This window comes from Chiloscyllium punctatum, chromosome 17 (genome assembly GCF_047496795.1).
Source record: "Chiloscyllium punctatum isolate Juve2018m chromosome 17, sChiPun1.3, whole genome shotgun sequence".
Lineage (NCBI taxonomy): Eukaryota > Metazoa > Chordata > Chondrichthyes > Orectolobiformes > Hemiscylliidae > Chiloscyllium > Chiloscyllium punctatum.
Window position 1 is genome coordinate 69,112,822 of NC_092755.1, and position 18,458 is coordinate 69,131,279.

General features: G+C 38.3%; 2 protein-coding genes across 15 annotated transcripts in view; one reads left to right on the top strand and one right to left on the bottom strand.

Annotated features, from left to right (window-relative positions):
* The window catches only part of ascc2 (activating signal cointegrator 1 complex subunit 2), a 61,779-nt gene extending 47,442 nt beyond the window's left edge, over nucleotides 1-14,337 (bottom strand). For both annotated transcript variants that reach the window (XM_072587374.1, XM_072587373.1), the window contains exons 1-2: nucleotides 14,217-14,337; nucleotides 11,509-11,602 (exon numbers count right to left, since the gene is read on the bottom strand). In XM_072587374.1, coding sequence (XP_072443475.1) covers nucleotides 11,509-11,592 — 84 coding nt within the window. In that variant the 5' untranslated portion in view covers nucleotides 11,593-11,602; nucleotides 14,217-14,337. The remainder of the gene's footprint in view (nucleotides 1-11,508; nucleotides 11,603-14,216) is intronic.
* A 225-nt stretch (nucleotides 14,338-14,562) lies between these two features.
* mtmr3 (myotubularin related protein 3) overlaps nucleotides 14,563-18,458 on the top strand; it is a 143,105-nt gene continuing 139,209 nt past the window's right edge. For 11 of the 13 annotated variants that reach the window (XM_072587377.1, XM_072587378.1, XM_072587383.1 and 8 more), the window contains exon 1: nucleotides 14,563-14,779. The gene's annotated coding sequence lies outside the window, so the exon portion shown is untranslated. Of the gene's footprint in view, nucleotides 14,780-15,185; nucleotides 15,323-18,458 lie in introns of those variants that run through there. The other 2 variants (XM_072587379.1, XM_072587380.1) reach the window with 1 other exon arrangement.

An 18,458-nucleotide genomic window follows, 5' to 3' on the forward strand; every position in this document is an offset into this window, starting at 1 on the left:
GCCACAGAAGCTTTATGATTACTTAAATGTCTGATTCACTGAAGAAAGTACCGGAAATTTTCCAGAACTACAGATCTAAAGATAGAGAATGAGATAGTGAAGGAGATTAGTCTTTGTAAGTAGATTGCACAGAGAAAAAAAAATATACTGGGGCCAAAATTTGATAAATACCCAGGACCTAACAGATAACATCCTAGAGTGTGAAAGGATTTAGCTATTGAGATAGTCAATGCCTTGGTGATTACCTTCCAAGATTGGGTAGATTATAGAATAATTTCTGCTGATATGGAAGTAGCAAATGTCACCCCCATTATTTAAGAGAGCGAGACAGAAAAGAAGGATCTTTGGATCTGTTAGTCTTACATCAATAGTAGAGAAAATCCTAGAATCTATTATACAGGATGTGATAAATAGACCCCTGGTTGACAATGATCTGATTGGGCATAGTTAGTATGGATTTGTGAATGGTAAAATATGTTTAACAAACTTGGAGTTTTTTTGAAAAGGTTACTAACAATATAGATAAAGGACAGCCAAGTATACTTTGGTTTTCTGAAGGTTTTTAATAAAGTTCCTCCACAAGAGGCTGGTTAGAATAATTAAAGCACGTGGGATAGGAATAATGTACTGTTATGGATTAAAGAATCCTGGCTAACAGAAAACAGATGGTAAAGAATAAGTGGCTCATTGTCACATTGGCAGGCTGTGACTAGTAAGGTACTACATGCATGATGGGCCCCAGTCATTCACAATATATATCTATGATTGGTATTTGGGGATCAAATATTTTTCCAAATCTGCAGATGATATAAACCTAAGTGAGAATGTGTGTTGTGAGGAAGGTGTAAAATTGCATCTGGAAGATTGGACAGGCTTCATAAATTGGGCAGGTAGAATATCATTTGAGGTGACCCAATTGACAGGAGAAAGAGGTGTGCAGAGTCTTTCTTAAATAATAAGAGGTTGAGAAAGTAGAGATGTACAAAGGGAGCTAAGTGTTCTTCGTTATTAAATCACTGAAGGATAGCATGCAGGTACAGCAAGTAACTGGGAAGGCAAATAGAATGTTTGCCTTTATTGCAACAGGATTAGAGTACAAAAATAGTGAAGTCTCATTTCAATTGTGTAGGAGATTGGCTCGACAATACCTGGAGTACTGCATGTAGCTTGTGTCTCCTCATCTCAGCAGAGATATTACTATCACATTGGGAATATAATGAAGGTTCATCAGACTTATTCGTGGGACGGTGATACTGCCTTATGAAGGGAGATTGAGCAAACTGGACCTCAAAAATGGAAGGTGATCTCACTGAAAAAAAGATACCTGTATCTATGCAGTCTACCACTGGTTGGGGAGTCTAGAACCAGGGAGCACAATTTAAAAATAAGGGGGGGGTGTCACTTAGGTCAAAGTTGAGGAAAAACAGTTTTACTCAGAGGGTTACAAACCAATCGCAGAGAGCTGTAGAAGCTCAGCCAATGGAGTATGTCGAAGGCATTTATGGATTTATAGAGATAGATAGATACCAGTGGCATACAGGGTTAGCGGATGGTGTAGGTAAAGGGCATTGAAGTGTTCAATCAGTCATGGTCATATTGAATGACAGGGCAAGCTCAAGGGATTGAACACCCTACTCCTGTTCCTATGTTTCCAAAACAAAATAAGATGTATTCATGCATTAAAGTGAAGCCTCTGCACTATATGATATGCAGGATTCAACAAATATGTATTTTAATTGCAATCTGATGAGTAAAATGCCCTACCTATGTCTCTGGAAATACAATTTAAAATTTATCCTTAAGTGGAACAGAAATATTAACACACAGACACACTTTGGTTGTTTAGAAATGTAGAAGTGTATTTTATTGTCAACGAGGCAAAGCAAAAAAAAATTACCAGAGAAATTCATAGAAATCATATACAAGACCCAAAGAAAGGCAGGAAAATAATTCTCTCTCTACCTCAGACTGTGAATTATGAAATTGTGTCAGCATAGTCATTTTATTATCTACTAAATCAAGAGTTTAATCATTTTCGATACATACCTGTTGAACACTTAGCAATAACCCACAAGGTTAAGGGGTCAAGGGTTTGAAAACAATCTAAGTTGACACTTCAGTGCAGCACTCAGAGTGTGCACTGTCAGAGGTGCCACCTTTGAGATATTAAAACAAGGCAATATATGCATTCTCAAGTGAATGCAAAACATTCAACAGTACTCTTTCAAAGAAGAACAAGGGTGTTATACTCAGATTTCTGGTCAACATTTATCCCTGCACCAACATCACACACAAAAAAAAACAATTTATTTGGATATCATCATGCCACTGTGAGAATTTGTTGTGCACAAATTCACTGCCTACATTATAATAGTAGCAACACCTCAAGTACTTAATTGACTGTAACCACGTTGGGACATTGACGATTTTAAAAGGTCATAAATGAATACAAGTCTTTTTCTTTTCATTCCTGAATAATTCAGCAGCTACGCATATCACACAGTTGCATGTTAACACACTATGTCATGACAAATTTGCCTGGATTTGAATGACGAAAATGTTTCCTTTGTTGCCTATGATATGGAGGTGCTGATGTTGGACTGGGGTGGAAAAATCAAAAATTACACAAAACCATGTTATAGCCCAACAGGTTTATTTGGGAATACAAGCTTTTGGAGCTTTGCTACAACACGATTGGACTACAACACTGTGTTGTGTGGTTTTTGATCTTGTTGCCTATGGCATTCCCACGAACATGCAACTTTTGCTTTCTTTTGACAATTGACGATAGGGTGGGATTTTTATTAACTAAGATTGCAAGATTATGCAAAGCATCCTGTCAATAATACTTATTGCAGTCGCAAAATACGAGCATGCGAAAGTCTGCAAAAAAGAAATGCCGAGTGGTAAGGGAACTAAACAAATTATTCTATCTAGTAATGGGTTCCTTACATATTGAGCACAAGTGCATCCATCTATTGCATATTCCATCATATAATACAAATGGCAGTGTCTCTGTTATAGTTATATTGTAAAAATGACTGGTCCACCCAAGCACCACTTCATGGTGACATCGAAATGCAACCTTTCAACTGCTTCAGTTGAAGTGAGTTTCACAGCAGAGTGGGAGGGTCACATTCCTGGCTGTTCAGTTAAGCTTTTCACTGAAAACGGATTTACCATTGTGAAATTTCACCAAATAGTAACTAACAGTTTATTACAGCTTTTTGATCGATATCAATATGGAACAGTACTATTTATTTCCCCTACTATTTCAATGACGTTGACAGATATATTTCAGTTATTATTTGACTGTTAAGTTTACATGCTATACCATGAAGTAAATACAATGTGCTCACTAGTCAGATTTCCGTTAGCCAATTCACATTTCTAAATCTGTTCAAAAGTGAAAACAATTACATTTAATCCAGAACAGTTTTGAATGTAGATTTGCAGAAGCTGAAAGAAGCATGAACAGCTCCCCATCCCTTATTATTCTGTTTATAGAAAAAACATTATTCTTAAGTAGCACAAATGAGATTTAACTGAAAACATAACATTCAGAGTTTCACTCATTAACAATAGCTTTATGAAGATTTTATACAGTATAAAGTGGTTTTCAGTGATGTTCCAATTATATTATTTTTATAAAAGTAAAAATTGACTTTGCAATTTAGAATATTTAACTCTGAATTAGTTGAAATATTGGTCAAACATTTTTCCTCCACATCATCTGGCAAGAAATTCTAAGTACTGCATTCAGGTTTGGTTAAATCACAAAGAACACAATAATACTTTGAAGCAAGTAAAAACAAATTCAAAATTTGAGATCCTGTGTTTGCCTCATCATGCATAAACTGATCTGTCCAGACTGATGAGCAACAAGAAGCCAATTTGTAACAGACTAAGTTGGAAATGCCTTCATGTCTTCTCTTATTGCTAGTTTCCATTTATAACATGTTATTTGAAAGAAATTGGCCAAAGTGATTATATTTGAATTCAACACCTGTCTATAGAATGTACCTCATTACATGCTAAGTTGGCTTGATATTACTTGCCTGTTCACATTCACAGAGAAATTGGTCTTGCTTCCCTATTTACCCAATTAGATGATCACTGTTCACCATTACCCTCATCTCCACCTTCCCACCAATTCCAATAGCCAGCATTCTTTTAATCAACTATCACACCCAACACCCATGTCATACTGTTCCATCAGTGGACTGGATACAACGACATCTTACAGTCAGAGTCATACAGATGTACAGCATGGAAATAGACCCTTCGGCCCAACTCATCCATGCCGCCCAGATGTCTCAACCTAGTCTAGTCCCATTTGCCAGCACTTGGCCCATATTCTTCCAAACCCTTTCTATTCATATACCAATCCAGATGCCTTTTAAATGTTGCAACTGTACCAGCCTCCACCATTTTTTCTGGCAGATCAATCCATATGCGCACCGCCCTCTGTGTGAAGACATTGCCCCTTAGGTCTCTTTTATATCTTTCCCCTCTCACCCTAAACCTATGCCCTCTAGTTCTGGACTCCCCACCCCAGGGAAAAGACTTTGTCCATTTATCCTATCCATTCCCCTATAAGGACACCCCCTCAGCCTTCGATGCTCAAGGGAAAACTGCCCCAGCCTTTTCAGCCTCTCCCTATGACTCAAATCCTCCAACCTTGGCAACATCCTTGCAAATCTTTTCTGAACCTGCTCAAGTTTCACAACACCCTTCAGATAGGAAGGAGACCAGAATTGCAGGCAATATTTCAAAAGTCACCTAACCAACATCCTGTACAGCCGCAACATGACCTCCCAACTCCTGTACTCAGTGCTCTGACCAAGAAAGAAAAGCATATGAAATGTTTTCTTCGCTGTCCTATCTACTTGCGACTGCACCTTCAAGGAGCTATGAACCTGCACTCCAAGGTCTCTTTGTTCAGCAACATTCCCTAGGACCTTCCCATTAAGTGTATAAGTCCTGCCCTGATTTGCCTTTTCAAAATGCAGCACCTTGCATTTATCTAAATTAATCTCCACCTGCCACTCCATTGGCCCATCTGATCAAGATCTTGTTGTAATCTGAGGTAACCTTCTTCGCTGTCCACTACACCTCCAATGTTGGTGTCATCCACAAACTGACTAATTGTATCTCCTATGTTCATGTCAAAATCATTGATATAAAAATGACAAAAAGTAGTGGACCCAGCACCGATCCTTGTGGCACTCCACTGGTCACAGACCTCCAGTCCGAAAAACTTTGAGCCAGTTCTGTATCCAAATGGCTAGTCCTCCCTCTATTCCATGAGATCAAACCTTGCTGACCAGTCTCCCATGGGGAACCTTGTTGAATGCCTAACTGGAGTCCATACAGGTCACGTTCACCGCTCCGGCCTCATCAATCTCTGTTACTTCCTCAAAATACTCAATCAAGTTCATGAGACATGATTTCCTACGCACAAAGCCATGTTGACTATCCTTAATCAGCCCTTGCCTTTTCAAATGTGTAAATCCTATCTCTCAGGATTCCCTCCAACAACTTGCTCATCACCAACTTCAGACTCACTGGTCTATAGTTCCCTGGCTTGTCCTTACTGCCTTTTTTAAAACTGTGGCACCACGTTAGCCAAACTCCGGTCCTCTGGCACCTCACGTGACTATCAATGTTACAAATATCTCAGCAAGGGACCCAGCAATCACTTCCCCAGCTTCCTACAGAGTTCTAGGGTACATTTGATCAGGTCCTGGGGATTTATTCAGCTTTATGCAATTCAAGACATCCAGCATTTCCTCCTCTGTAATATGGACATTTTTCAAGATGTCACCATCTATTTCTTTATATTCTATACCTTCCATGTCCTTTTCCACAGTAAGCACTGATGCAAGATTCTCATTTAGTATCTCCCCCATCTCCTGTGGCTCCACACAAAGACTGCCTTGTTGATCTTTGAGGGGCCCAATTCTCTCCCTAGTTACATTTTTGCCCTTAATGTATTTGTAAAAAGCCTTTGGATTCTCCTTAACCCTATTTGCCGAAGCTATCGGATGTCCCCTTTTTGCCCTCTTGATTTCCCTCTGAGTATACTCTGACTGCCTATACACGCTAAGGATTCACTTGATCTATCCTGTCTGTACCTGACATATGCTTTCTTCTTTTTCTTAACCAAACCCTCAATTTCTCTAGTCATCCAGCATTCCCTATACCTACAAGCCTTTCCTTTCACCCTAAAAGTAATGTACTGTCTCTGGACTCTCATTATCTCATTTCTGAAGGCTTCCCATTTTCCAGTCGTCCCTTTACCTGTGAGCATCTGCCCCCAAGCAGCTTTTGAGAGTTCTTGTGCAATACCATCAAAATTAGCCTTCCTCCAATTTAGAACTTCAACTGCTAGATCTGATATACCCTTTTCCATCACTATTTTAAAACTAATGAAATCATGGTCACTGGCCCCAAAGTGCTCCCCCACTGACACCTGTCACCTGCCCTGCCTTATTTCCCCGAGAGTAGGTCAGATTTTGCACCTTCTCTCATAGGTACATCCACATACTGAATCAGAAAATGTTCTTGTACACACTTAACAAACCCTTAACACTATGGCAGTCCCAGTGTATGCTTGGAAAGTTAAAATCCCCAACCATAACCACCCAATTATTCTTACATATAACTGAAATCTCCTTACAAAATAGTTTCTCAATTTCCTGCTAACTATTAGGGGGTCTATAATACAATCCCATTGAGGTGATCATCCCTTTCTTATTTCTCAGTTCCACCCAAATAACTTCCCTGGATATATTTCCAGGAAGATCATCTTTATCAACAACGCAACTCCCCCTCCTCTCTTGCCTCCCTTTCTATCCTTCCTGTAGCATTTGTATTGTGGAACACTAAGCTGCCAGTCCTGTCCATCCCGGAGCCATGTTTCTGTGATTGCTATGATATCCCAGTCCCATGTTCCTAAGCATGCCCTGTGTTCATCTGCCTTCCCTGTTCGGCCCCTCGCATTGAAATAAATGCACTTTAATTTATCAGCCCTACCATGTTCTCTGCTTTGTCTCTGCCTGCCCTGACTGTTTGACTCGCTTTTGTTCTCAATTGTACCAGTCTCAGATTGATCTCCTTTCTCACTATTTCACTGCACCACCCCCAACCCTTACTAGTTTAAATCCTCCCAAGCACCTCTAGCAAATCTCCCTGCCAGTATATTAGTCCCTTTCCAATTCATCATTCTTGTACCGGTCACTTCTATCCCAAAAGAGCTTCCGATGATCCAAAAATGTGATCATTTTCCCCATACATTCATCTGTTCTATCCTCCTATTCCTACCCTCACTAGCTCATAGCACCGGGAGTAATCCGGATATTACTACCCACAAGGATTCGTTTTTAAATTCCTGCCTAACTTTCTATGTTCTCCCTTCAGAATCTCATCCTTTTCCCTTCCTATGTTGTTGGTACCAATGTGTACAATACCCTTCTGTTGGTCCATCGCCCCTTTGAGAACATTCTGCACCTTCTGAGACATCCTTGATCCTGGCATCAGGAAGGCAACACACCATTTTGATTTTTCACTGCTGGCCACAGAAATATCTGTCTGTGCTTCTGACGAGAGCGTCCCCTAACACAATTGATCACTTGGAATCTGACATATCCCTCATTACATTAGAGCCTCTGTTGATAGCAGGAACTTGGCTGCTCGTGCTGCATTCCCCTAAAAGTCCATCACCCCCTACATTTTCCAAAACAGCATACTTGTTTAAAATGGGCATAGCCACAGAAGATTCCTGTACTACCTGCTACCCCTCCTACCTTTCTTGGAATTAACCCATCCACCTGACTATATCTGCGGCTTTCCTCCCTTCCTATAACTGCCATCCATCACACCCCCAGCTCTTGTAAATTTCTCACTGGAGTGACAGTTAGAGGCAACCGGTCCATTTGATCTGACAGGATTCATAACCAATGACATTTGTTACAGATATAATCCTCAGTAACCCGTAAGCTCTCTCGAAACTCCCACATCCGACAAGAAGAGCATATCACTCCACTAAAGGCCATTTTGCTTCTTCCAATCGAAAGACCCAGAAAATAGCACCGTCTTATTGCTCTACAAAACACTGCCCAGGCTAACTTAATACTTATGGCTTATATTTTTAGAATTTAATCAAGAGACTGATCCCAATAAAAACATATAATCAAAGATTCTACTCACTATTGTAGATTTACAGCAAGGTTATACTTAAAACCACTGACTTCTCTGTTTCGGTGCTGTAACCTCTCCCAAACAGGTTCCTCCAAGATCAGTTGTGAATTTCACTGTTGGTTAAGTTTTCCTAGACACACTCCGACGTTCAGTGATACAGCAAAGGGAGTAACTGCGGAGATTCACTGTTTTGTCAGTTAGCAGTGTAGGTTTCTTTCTCTCTTTCCGTCCCTTACAGACTATGTGCTTGCTGCCTTTGTCTGTCTTGCTCCCTTTTAAAAGTACCATTGGTTTGACTTTTTTTTTCTCCAAAGCTCTAAAACAATTGCAACAGCATATGAAACAGTAATTGCTGCTCCTGGAATTCGAGGAAACCACCTCCAACACCTAAAATACCTCAAAAAGGAGCAGCCATTGCAGCTACAAATTTTTCCCATCCTCCGTCTTGAATTACCCAGAATAATTCTGGAGGAGTTTTCTTCCCAAAATGCAGCTCAACTAAAACCCTACAGCAGCAGCAGGGATGAAATTGAGAGGTAGATTAAAATTACTTTTGATGGCAGTGGCATTTCCTGTATCCCTTAGTAACAACAAGTTTGAGTAGCCTTGTTCACAACCAATGTGGAATTGCAGGCTGGTATTTTGTAGCATTTAAGAACCTGGTTTAATAAGTCTTTTGAGAAATAATGGGCTTTTGATTCAATGAACAAGAGGCACGTTGGAGATAGAAGTCATGAAAAGCAGATAATCTGCGTTTCTGAGAGAATGTTACTCTCAAATAATCTTGCAGTACCTTTTTTCTGCCCAGAACTTTTAAATGTAAACTGCAGAAACAAAGTACACTCTCTCTTGCTAAGTTCCCTCAATTAGTAAATGAAGGGGTTCTTTAGTATGTGGGGAAACCAAACTAACTGTAAATTGTGTGTACAAAATCTATAAGATTCTCAATGTGTAAATGCAGATTAACAATACATTTTATTGTCATACAGTTGTTATATAAACATATGGTGGAAATTTTGATTCTGAACCAGAGACATACAAATTTGTAACATGTCACCATACATCACAAAATATTTGGTTGCAGTTGAACTGAGTTTTGTCAATTCTCATCTGGCTAGTGGCACATTCTAGTAGAATGGAATGAGATGGGAGATAAGTCATGGCCAAATATGTGATGAAATTTATCACATCACAAGATATATTGGCAGATAACCCACAAAAGTGAGTAAGTCATGTGGGCTATAGCTGCTACATTGATATAATGCTCTGGATTTTGCAGTCAAGCATGAAATGATGCCACTCGCCCCTGCCTTCAAAAACACTGCCACAAAGATCAAGCAAATTTCTATGACTTTTTAATTTCATTATGACACTATATACAGTATAGGGGATGACAGGCAACCAGCAACAGTGATGTCATCTAGTAAACTAGCAGCCAATCATATTGAAGAATGTTTACTGGTTATAATCCAGGAAATAATGAATGTTTTAATATTTTAGAAAGCAGAATAATGATTGAGGTATTGGTATTTGATTATGGTAGAATTTGACTTTTTTAATATTATGCAAAAATTTCACAGAACTACAAAAGAATTGAGATATCTGACAGTCAATAAATATAAAATCAGCTTTTTGAAATTAGTAAAGCTATTTATTAATTATTATGAAGTCAGCCAGCTATTAAAAATTCAGAGTGTCACAGAGTCACACAACGTGGTCCAACCAGTCCATGCCAACCACATTCCCAAACCAAACTAGTCCCATTTGACTGGGTTTGGCTCATATTCCTTTAATCTACCTATCCGAATGGCTTTTAAGTTTTGTAACTGTAACTGCATCCACCACTTCATCTGGCAGTTCATTCTATATATGAGCCACCTTCTGTGTAAAAATGTTTCCTCTTATGTCCTTTTAAAATCTTCCTCCTTTTTCTGAACTTGCCCACCCTTGCCATCCACCATATCTATAATTTTATAGATCTCTATAATGTCACCCTCAACCTACTACACTCCAGTAAAACAGGTCCCAACCTATCTATATAACACAATCCTTCCAACCCCAGCAACATCCTGGCAAATCTTTTCTAATTTAAAGACAAACTTCTTAAAGCAGGGTGACCAGAACTGTACACAGTATTCCGGAAGGCCTCATCCAATGCACTGTACAACTGAACCATGACATCCTAACTTTTACAAAGCATTTAATAAAGACTTTTATAACAAGGACAATAGCATAGAAAGCTTAAACTCAGATTAAATCAGTAATTTTTAAATTGAATCCATTTACAAGGAATATAACAGCAACATTTTGGCAGAATGAAGGATTGTTGAGAGCAGCTTCAATGTTTGAAAATGCATGTGTGAACAAAAAAAAGTTCAGTTCAGTTTCAAAGAGTAACAATAGTTAAGGATTAGAGTTTTGCTATCTTTACAGTGCAATATCTAGGTCACTGAATTTATCTTCTGTCCAGTCACGATTTTTTGATTTCTACCTACTAAGTAAATTATGGTTTTCTTTTATGTTGATTTCCATCAGTGACCTAAATGAAAATTGAAAACTCGTGCAATAGAAAGGCAGTTTTGAGCCAGAAATTTTAATGTCGAACTTTTGTTAAAGATATTTAATGCTGAAAAATTCTCAATTGCTTTGGCGACTTCACATTTTGACAATATTTCACACACAAGTGATAATATCTCAGCAGCAGTCTACTGGAAGAAAATGAGTAAGGAGATAAAGTGGTGTTTTCTTTAGCCAAAAGAATGTTCAAGTTGCTCGATAATGTAATAGTGACGCAATATTATTCTAAGTGCTGTAAAATATTTTTTAAAAAACTGCATGTGCTGAAGATTTGAAACAAAGAAATTGCTAGAGAAACTGAGCTGGTCTAGCAGCAGAGGGGAGAAAATAAATTTAAGGATTCAAGTCCAGTGATTTTTCTCAGAACTGTTCTTCAGTTCAGTTCTGAAGGAGAGCCATTGAACTCGAAATGGACAATGAAAACGGTCACTGGACTTGAGCTAAAGTATACAAATAATTTCAAAAGATCCAAAGCCAACCAAGAGAGCAGTTGAGTAGTTTAAAAAGGTTTGGATGATTGTCTCAGCAGCAGATGAAGCATGGACAAAGCAAATATGGCAGATATGGTGCTTTGACGTTCATGAATGTACATGTATTTTTGGATCATTTTAACATGCACCATTTGGATTTTAAAAAAAAACAAGGTTAGATCACTCGAGAGTAAGTTTAAAACTAATGCAATTACCAATGTCTTAACTGTTAGAAAGAGGATTTAAGCACACGACTCACCAATGCTGGCAACTGTTGGATTTTCCCAGTTCTTTTATCCGGTACAGGTAGCTGTATTTGATCTAAAGGCAGAGTTTGTGGCATAATGTGTTTCCTGTAATGTTGGCAGTAAAATAAAACAGGAACTATGTCAATTTGAAATACATTAAAACATTTAATGTTTGTTTTTCTGAATTATGCATGCAAATTTTACAAAATAGCCAAAATCCATTAACATCCCACTCCGAATATCATTGGGAGAGTTGCTCAAATGAGAATCATTACAGATATACTGCAAACGATGTAGGCATTTTCTAATAAGCCTGTTCAGAGATCCCTTGGAGCAGGTGAAACTTGAACCCAGGCCTCTTGGTCCAGTGGCAGGAACTCTATCACTGCATTCCCACAGTCAACCAATGATTATCAGCTTCTAAATAAACTTATTCAAGTGATAAAAGTACACCATTGTTACAGATAATGCCTTGGTTCAAGGAATATGGTTTATGGTTGAAATCATTATTGTTTCTGAATATGAACTAATTTAACATCATGAGGATCAACAGCTGAACTTAAGCTATATTGCATTAAGATAAACTTTGTTTTAAAGATTGCTTTACTGACAAATTATAATGCAAAAATGTAAAATATGCTATTTGAGGCAATTTTCATGGATTCATAAAATTCAATACGATCAAATGCAAATGAAGCATTCTACAACAGAAATGAATTTCATCATGTGGCTATCAATAGTTTTATTTTAGGTTCATATTAAGAAAGTTGCAGATCCCTAACAGAAATAATTGCAGTAACTGGATAGCTCTGCACTAAAGGATTGTTACAATGCATTGTGGGTGCTAGATTTCATACATCAGATGATCAGTCAGGGTACCAACTGTTTTTTCTTTCATTCACAGGACGTGGGTGTTGCTAGCTAGGCAGGTAGCTGGTGCACCTGCAACCCTTGTCCTATTAGGTGGCAAAAAAATGCAGGTTTGGAAAGTGTTGCCAAAGGAGCCTTAAGGAATTACCGCTATGCATTAGAGGTGGAACTAAGGTGGATTCAGTGCTAATCCAGTGGGCTGGTTATCCTGAATGGTGTTGAACTTCAAGTGTTGTTGGAGCTGCACCCATCCAAGCAAGTCTTCAGTGTAATTGATTTAAAGGCTATGCAGTATCCTTCAGCCATTTCTTGAAATTGCAGGAGTGAATCAAACTGGCTGAAGACTAGGGAAACCTCTTACACAATTTTTGATGAAAAGGAAGAATTTCACCCCAAGTATTAATTTCCCTCTGGTTCAGCTCTGGTGGCTGTTCTTGAATAGTGAAACAAAAAATCAGCTGTATATGGCAAGAATGATGCACTAACAGCAATGACTTAACAGCATCTGTAGAAAGTATCAGGAAACTTCATGTACACCATTCAGATATGCACTGAGCAGACTGTGACAGCATTATTGTTATCTTTCCAGCAATGTATAATAGAAATAATACTATCACACTAAAGGCAATTTGTTTCCCACTTCAAAAATGAAAAAACCCAAACAAGATTTAGTTTTGAATTCCAATCTTTATGGAAAAAGATTAGTAGTATGATTAATTTCATTCCTCCTAAACTTGAACTGTATCTGGACAAGGAATTTTGAGCTGTACAAGTTCAGAGAAAATAATAATTATTACAGTTCTCTCAAGCATACATGAGCTAAAAGCACTAAGAAGCACTTTGTGACTGTACAACAATTTGGCCAATCCTTCAGGGCTACTTATTGCTTTATTTTTGCTTGAATAAATTCAGTCAAAGGTGACTGAAAGGACATCACGGTTAAAACATAACAGTCCAACGTGCTGATGATTTACATCATTTTTACTATAACAGCAGGTTTGCCTTTTTTCAAAAGTTAAGTACTTAAATTATTCAAATTCAGTGTTAACCTTCAGAATACTTAAAAATATATATTACATATACTGGAAACTTAATGTTTTTTTAAATTTAAAACATAAATAGTATTTCCTCGATTAAGTTACATACATCTGAATTTTAAAGTAATGGCGTATAGGCTCGGTATCAAAGAACTGAACACTTGCTTTATTTTTCAGCAAGTGCTACAGCCAGCATCAATCATTACATCGGACATCTGTATGGAGTTTGCACGTTCTCCCCAAGTCTGCGTGGGTTTCCTCCAGGTGGTACGGTTTCCTCCTACAATCCAAAGATGTACAGGTCTGGTGAATTAGCTATGCTAAGTTGCCCATAGTGGTAGTAGGGGTACGATACATTAGTCAGGGGTAAATATAGGGTAGGGAATGGGTCTGGACGGGTTACTCTTCGGAGGGGGGCGGGGAAACTTGTTGGGCCGAAGGGCCTGTTTCCATACTGTAAGGAATCTAATCTAATAGGATTAGTTCCCAAAAGAGTAAAATTTCATCCACTCACAGCTGCCAAACGAACGTGAAGCAATTCAATTTGTCCGATAACATTTTATTTGGATACGGGCAACATTATTTAAGCAATTTGCCTAAAATTAGGAATCGAGGATCTACCTATATTTTACAGTGCATATATTTTACGCAACTTTGCCTATGCTTCACGATGCCAAGTACAACTGCGTATTTAACTGAAGATCCCAATGGACAGTGTATATGTACGGTTCTTTTCATCTGCTATGCATAAATAACACACGATCGCAGAAAACACATTTTACCATAATTAACAAACAAAAACTGAAACGTACAGAATAAAACCTTGGAATAACTTCACATCAGGCTGATGGCAAAAATCTCCAGACAATCGCCGGGTCACTTCTGACTTGCTTCCCAACAAGTACTTCCGGTTCGGAGGGCGTTTCTACTGTGTTGACGTGGCAGTGGGTTCACAAAAGCGCAGGGTGAGCCCAGTGCGCATGTGCCAGCGTGCCTGGTCGCTCGGTGAAAGGTGAATTTTGAAACAAATCGCAGCTGTTGCCGCGACTAACCAGTGGGGGTGCTGGCACCCGCGGCGGCATCCCTGCGCGCATGCTCAATGATGGCTGCTGGCCGGCCGGCGTATGACGTCGTGTTTTTAGTCGACGTTCCCCTCCCCTCCTGCCGCCATGTTCTGATCAGGAATATTATGTCTGTGGTGAGGAATAATAACAAATCATAATGCTCATTTTTCGGTGAAAGAAAGAAAGGATCAGCTTTGGGTATCTGCTGTTTGGTGATTCTGGAGGGAAAATCTCCAGTGGGTGTATTTTAAAATTTTGTTTCTGGCTGGAAGTGGTGGAGAGAAGAAACTGGCGACTGTTCTGGCACTCAGGTTAGTTTACAAGTTGTTTGCTTTCAGGGTGTCCGCCCTCCATCTTGACAGCGTTCAGGGAAATGCACCGAATATCATCTGGGGGACAGCTTTCCCCTTTCGTATTCAAGTATCAGTCTCATTATTGCTCTGGCGGTTTTGTCCTTTTGAAAGATCATCCCCCTGCCCGCGGCTAATACTCAGCAATGTTTGATAACCGGGAGACCGCTTTTAAATTAAATAGAGCAGCCTCGTATTGAATGGGATGTCTTGCGCTCACTTTAATGGTGATGAGTTGCGCGGGGGGTGGGTGCAGCTCAGCTGAGGGAGTTGCAATTCGCTACTGTCCAACGTGGCTGGATTTGTGTTTTTTTTTATTCATTGACAGATCTGGGCAGGTTTTCGCGTTCGTTTTCTGCCTATTCGAATTTTTAAACATCAGATGCACTATGAATTTCTCCTTTTACAATGTGTGAGTGGGTAAACCTGCTTTTCCCCCTACATTTTGTATTTGACTTTTCGGGGGTGGATTTATGTTTGTATCGACATTGGTAATTTATTCAGGTAAATACTAATATTGTGATTTTTAAGTAATGGTTGACTTGTATTTTTTTAATGAAGTTGATCCGCAGCATACAATTACTTAAATAGCATATTATTTTGACATAGTAATTGTTATCGTTTAGATCTTACTATGGAAAAAAACAGGCAATTTGCAGAACCATATGATTTATTGAGGAATCACGTTTTTCAACTACCTGTTACTGTTGTACCGTATATATATAATATAACAGTTACAAATCCAGTAAAAGCCAGTGTGTTATTTTCAAACAAAACACTCGTGTCACCTGATGTTTTAGAAGCCATACTAACTGACCTGATCTATTATTTTACATTTCTTTCTGTCGCTAACTTGACATATTGCTGTACAACAAAATTCATTTACTGTAAAGGCAGTGGTAAGGAAATCCTATTAGGAGCGAGCAATATTCAGAGGATAAAACTCACAAATAGACAAAAAATTTTTAAGGTACCATGCTCAGTTTTGGAAGCTAGTTGAATGTGGTTTATATCCTGTGAAATCTCAATGGCATTGACTTGTTTGTTATGGATATTGCCATTTTATTTGACATATAGTGACAATCTGGGTCTCAGCGATTTATATACAAAATTTTATTTTTTTAAACATTCAGTTTCAAAATTTTAATGAGTACCTATTGAAACTCCAGGATCTTCAGAAGTTGGAATATGTAGTTATTTAGAAGTTACTGTACTACAATGCTTTGTGATCAACTGTAACTTTAATTACAGATGCAAGATAAAAAATTGACCCTATGTTTATTTCAAAATGCTAAATAGGCATTGATGAATACTAATTTTGTTAGATAGCAGGAGTAGTGACGGTTAATTCGCATGTTTTGGATCTGTGTGGTAGAAGAATGGTTTATTTCTTTAAATCCTGTGTACACAAGAATATTGTGTAATCATTACTATCGGAAAAAGTGTTACTTCGGCTTTGGGTCTACATCAAGAACCTTCCCTTCCTTCTGATAGAAAGCTAATTTGTAAAGGGGGTGTGGTCACACGGATTGTTACTGGCCTACTAATCCCAGAGGCATTAAGTGATCCAGAGTTGAGCTTAGTTCACACCACAGCAGCTGGAAAATTTTAAATTCGGTTAATTAAATCTAGAACTTTAAATTAAGTTGGTGCCAATCTGTGAAATAGCCTTGTTTCATGAGTGGGCTTTGACAGATGGAAATGTACCATATTTATCATGTCTGATATATGAGAGACTTGGAAATCAAGAGCAATTTGGTTGACTTTTAACTGCTCTTTGAAATTGTTTGTTTGAGTAGCTACTTAGCTGTATTTTTTAAACTGGCAAAACACCCTCTTCAAAGGCTATAGAGAAATTAATTGCTGGAGGTCTGTGCATTGTGAACATAGCTATATTTAAAGAAAACATGTTAGACATTGTGTATTTTCAAGAATCAACGTCTATGTCAAGTAAGTGAGATATTGAAGATGCTGTAACCAAGGGAGCTTTTGCTTTTGTGGTTCATGTTTGCTAACTTTCTCAACTATTGTTGCATCCCTTTAACTTGCGCTCAACTATCTTATTCTCTTTGAAAAGTTAGATTTGGGAAGTTAATTTGGTAAGAAACTTACAACCTGTGTTCCTTGTTGTGTTGCCATCTCAGCAGGTTGAAAATTTATGTTTTGATTCAGTTATTTAGAAGATAGTATAAGGAAACTGAAGTTTCACAATAAAACATGGCCAAAGGCAATGAGTTCTGTAAAATTTGAGGTTTTTGTATGTTTAATGTGGATATTTTATTTCCTTGATTTCTTTTCCTACTCCAAAATCAGACTTTTGGCTTTTTGGATTATAATCAGCCTTAAGTGAATTGTATCCAACACGTTACCCTGCCTGTGACATTAATGACAACTAAATAAGTTTCTGCAGTTTTCTCCCCCAAAAGTTTTTTAAGACAGTCATTAAATAATTATTTCAATTTTTTAATTGAAGAACTTTCAAAAATTCTGATTGGTTTCTGATTCAATGCATGGATATAATCAGTCTGTGAAGTTTTTCAGCAGTGACATTTAGTGCATACTCAGGTATAGTCATTGACCATGTAGGGACTTCAATAATATTTATTTCCCTGGAAAAGCAACTTTATTTGCTTAATTACATAAAACACATGCACTTTTGAGTTTTGTAACCTTGTCTTTTTATTCTTCTTCCAGTTCTCAACAACCCCCAAGTTATTAGTTCGTTGCTTGGCTACAGTTTGAAGAATACTTGATTTTTATTGTACTACGCACAAGTATCCATTCTTCATGATGAGCCGAGGCAATATCATTGGTGTCTTAGCACTGAGCCTGATCCTATCCAAAATACTTGTATACACATGTATTTCAACATGGGTCACTTACAAGTGGCTGAAAGTAGGAATTGTGATTGACTTTGTAAACTGCAGACCCAAGGGCTGCTGAAACAGTTTGTTGTCCTATGGATCCCTAATAAGGATCAGCAAATTGGCATAACTTCAAGAATTAAATCTGGATCCCCTCCCAAAATCTGTATTGTTGATGCGTTGAATACTGTGAATGATGATGCTGAATACCTGAGCCATCAAGAGAAAACCATGTAAACATTCTTTGCCTAACTCTAGAAAGGTTTGCACGTTTAAAAGAAAAACTTGAATTGGTTCCTTCCAGGGCCCCAACCTTCCCTAACTCACTAATCTCGGTAATGCTCAAAGAAGTCCAGCCTGTACTGCTTACCCCATACTCCTCATTCCACTGTTAGAAACTATATCAAAGCCATGGCCTCCCAAACTGTGGGATTTGGTAACAAGACTTGGGACAGTGTGCACTGAGGCTGCTATCTACTGAAAAATCAACTCCTCAGTTTTTGAAAATCAACTCTCATACTTGGTCCCAAATTTTCACTCTGTAATTACATGGAGTCTCAAGCCTTAAAATGCAGTCACGTGGAAAGGAGGGGGAAAGCACTAGTCAGGTCTCATATTTTAAATTTTTAGCACAAAACTTCGTCATCTTTCCACCATACTCTTGTCCAAGCTTTTGGTTGCCTGTCTTAAGATCTTATTTGGCTTTTTCAGTATTTGTTTTTATATCCTGGACATTATACTACATTAATTATTCTACATAAGCACATTTTTGCAGT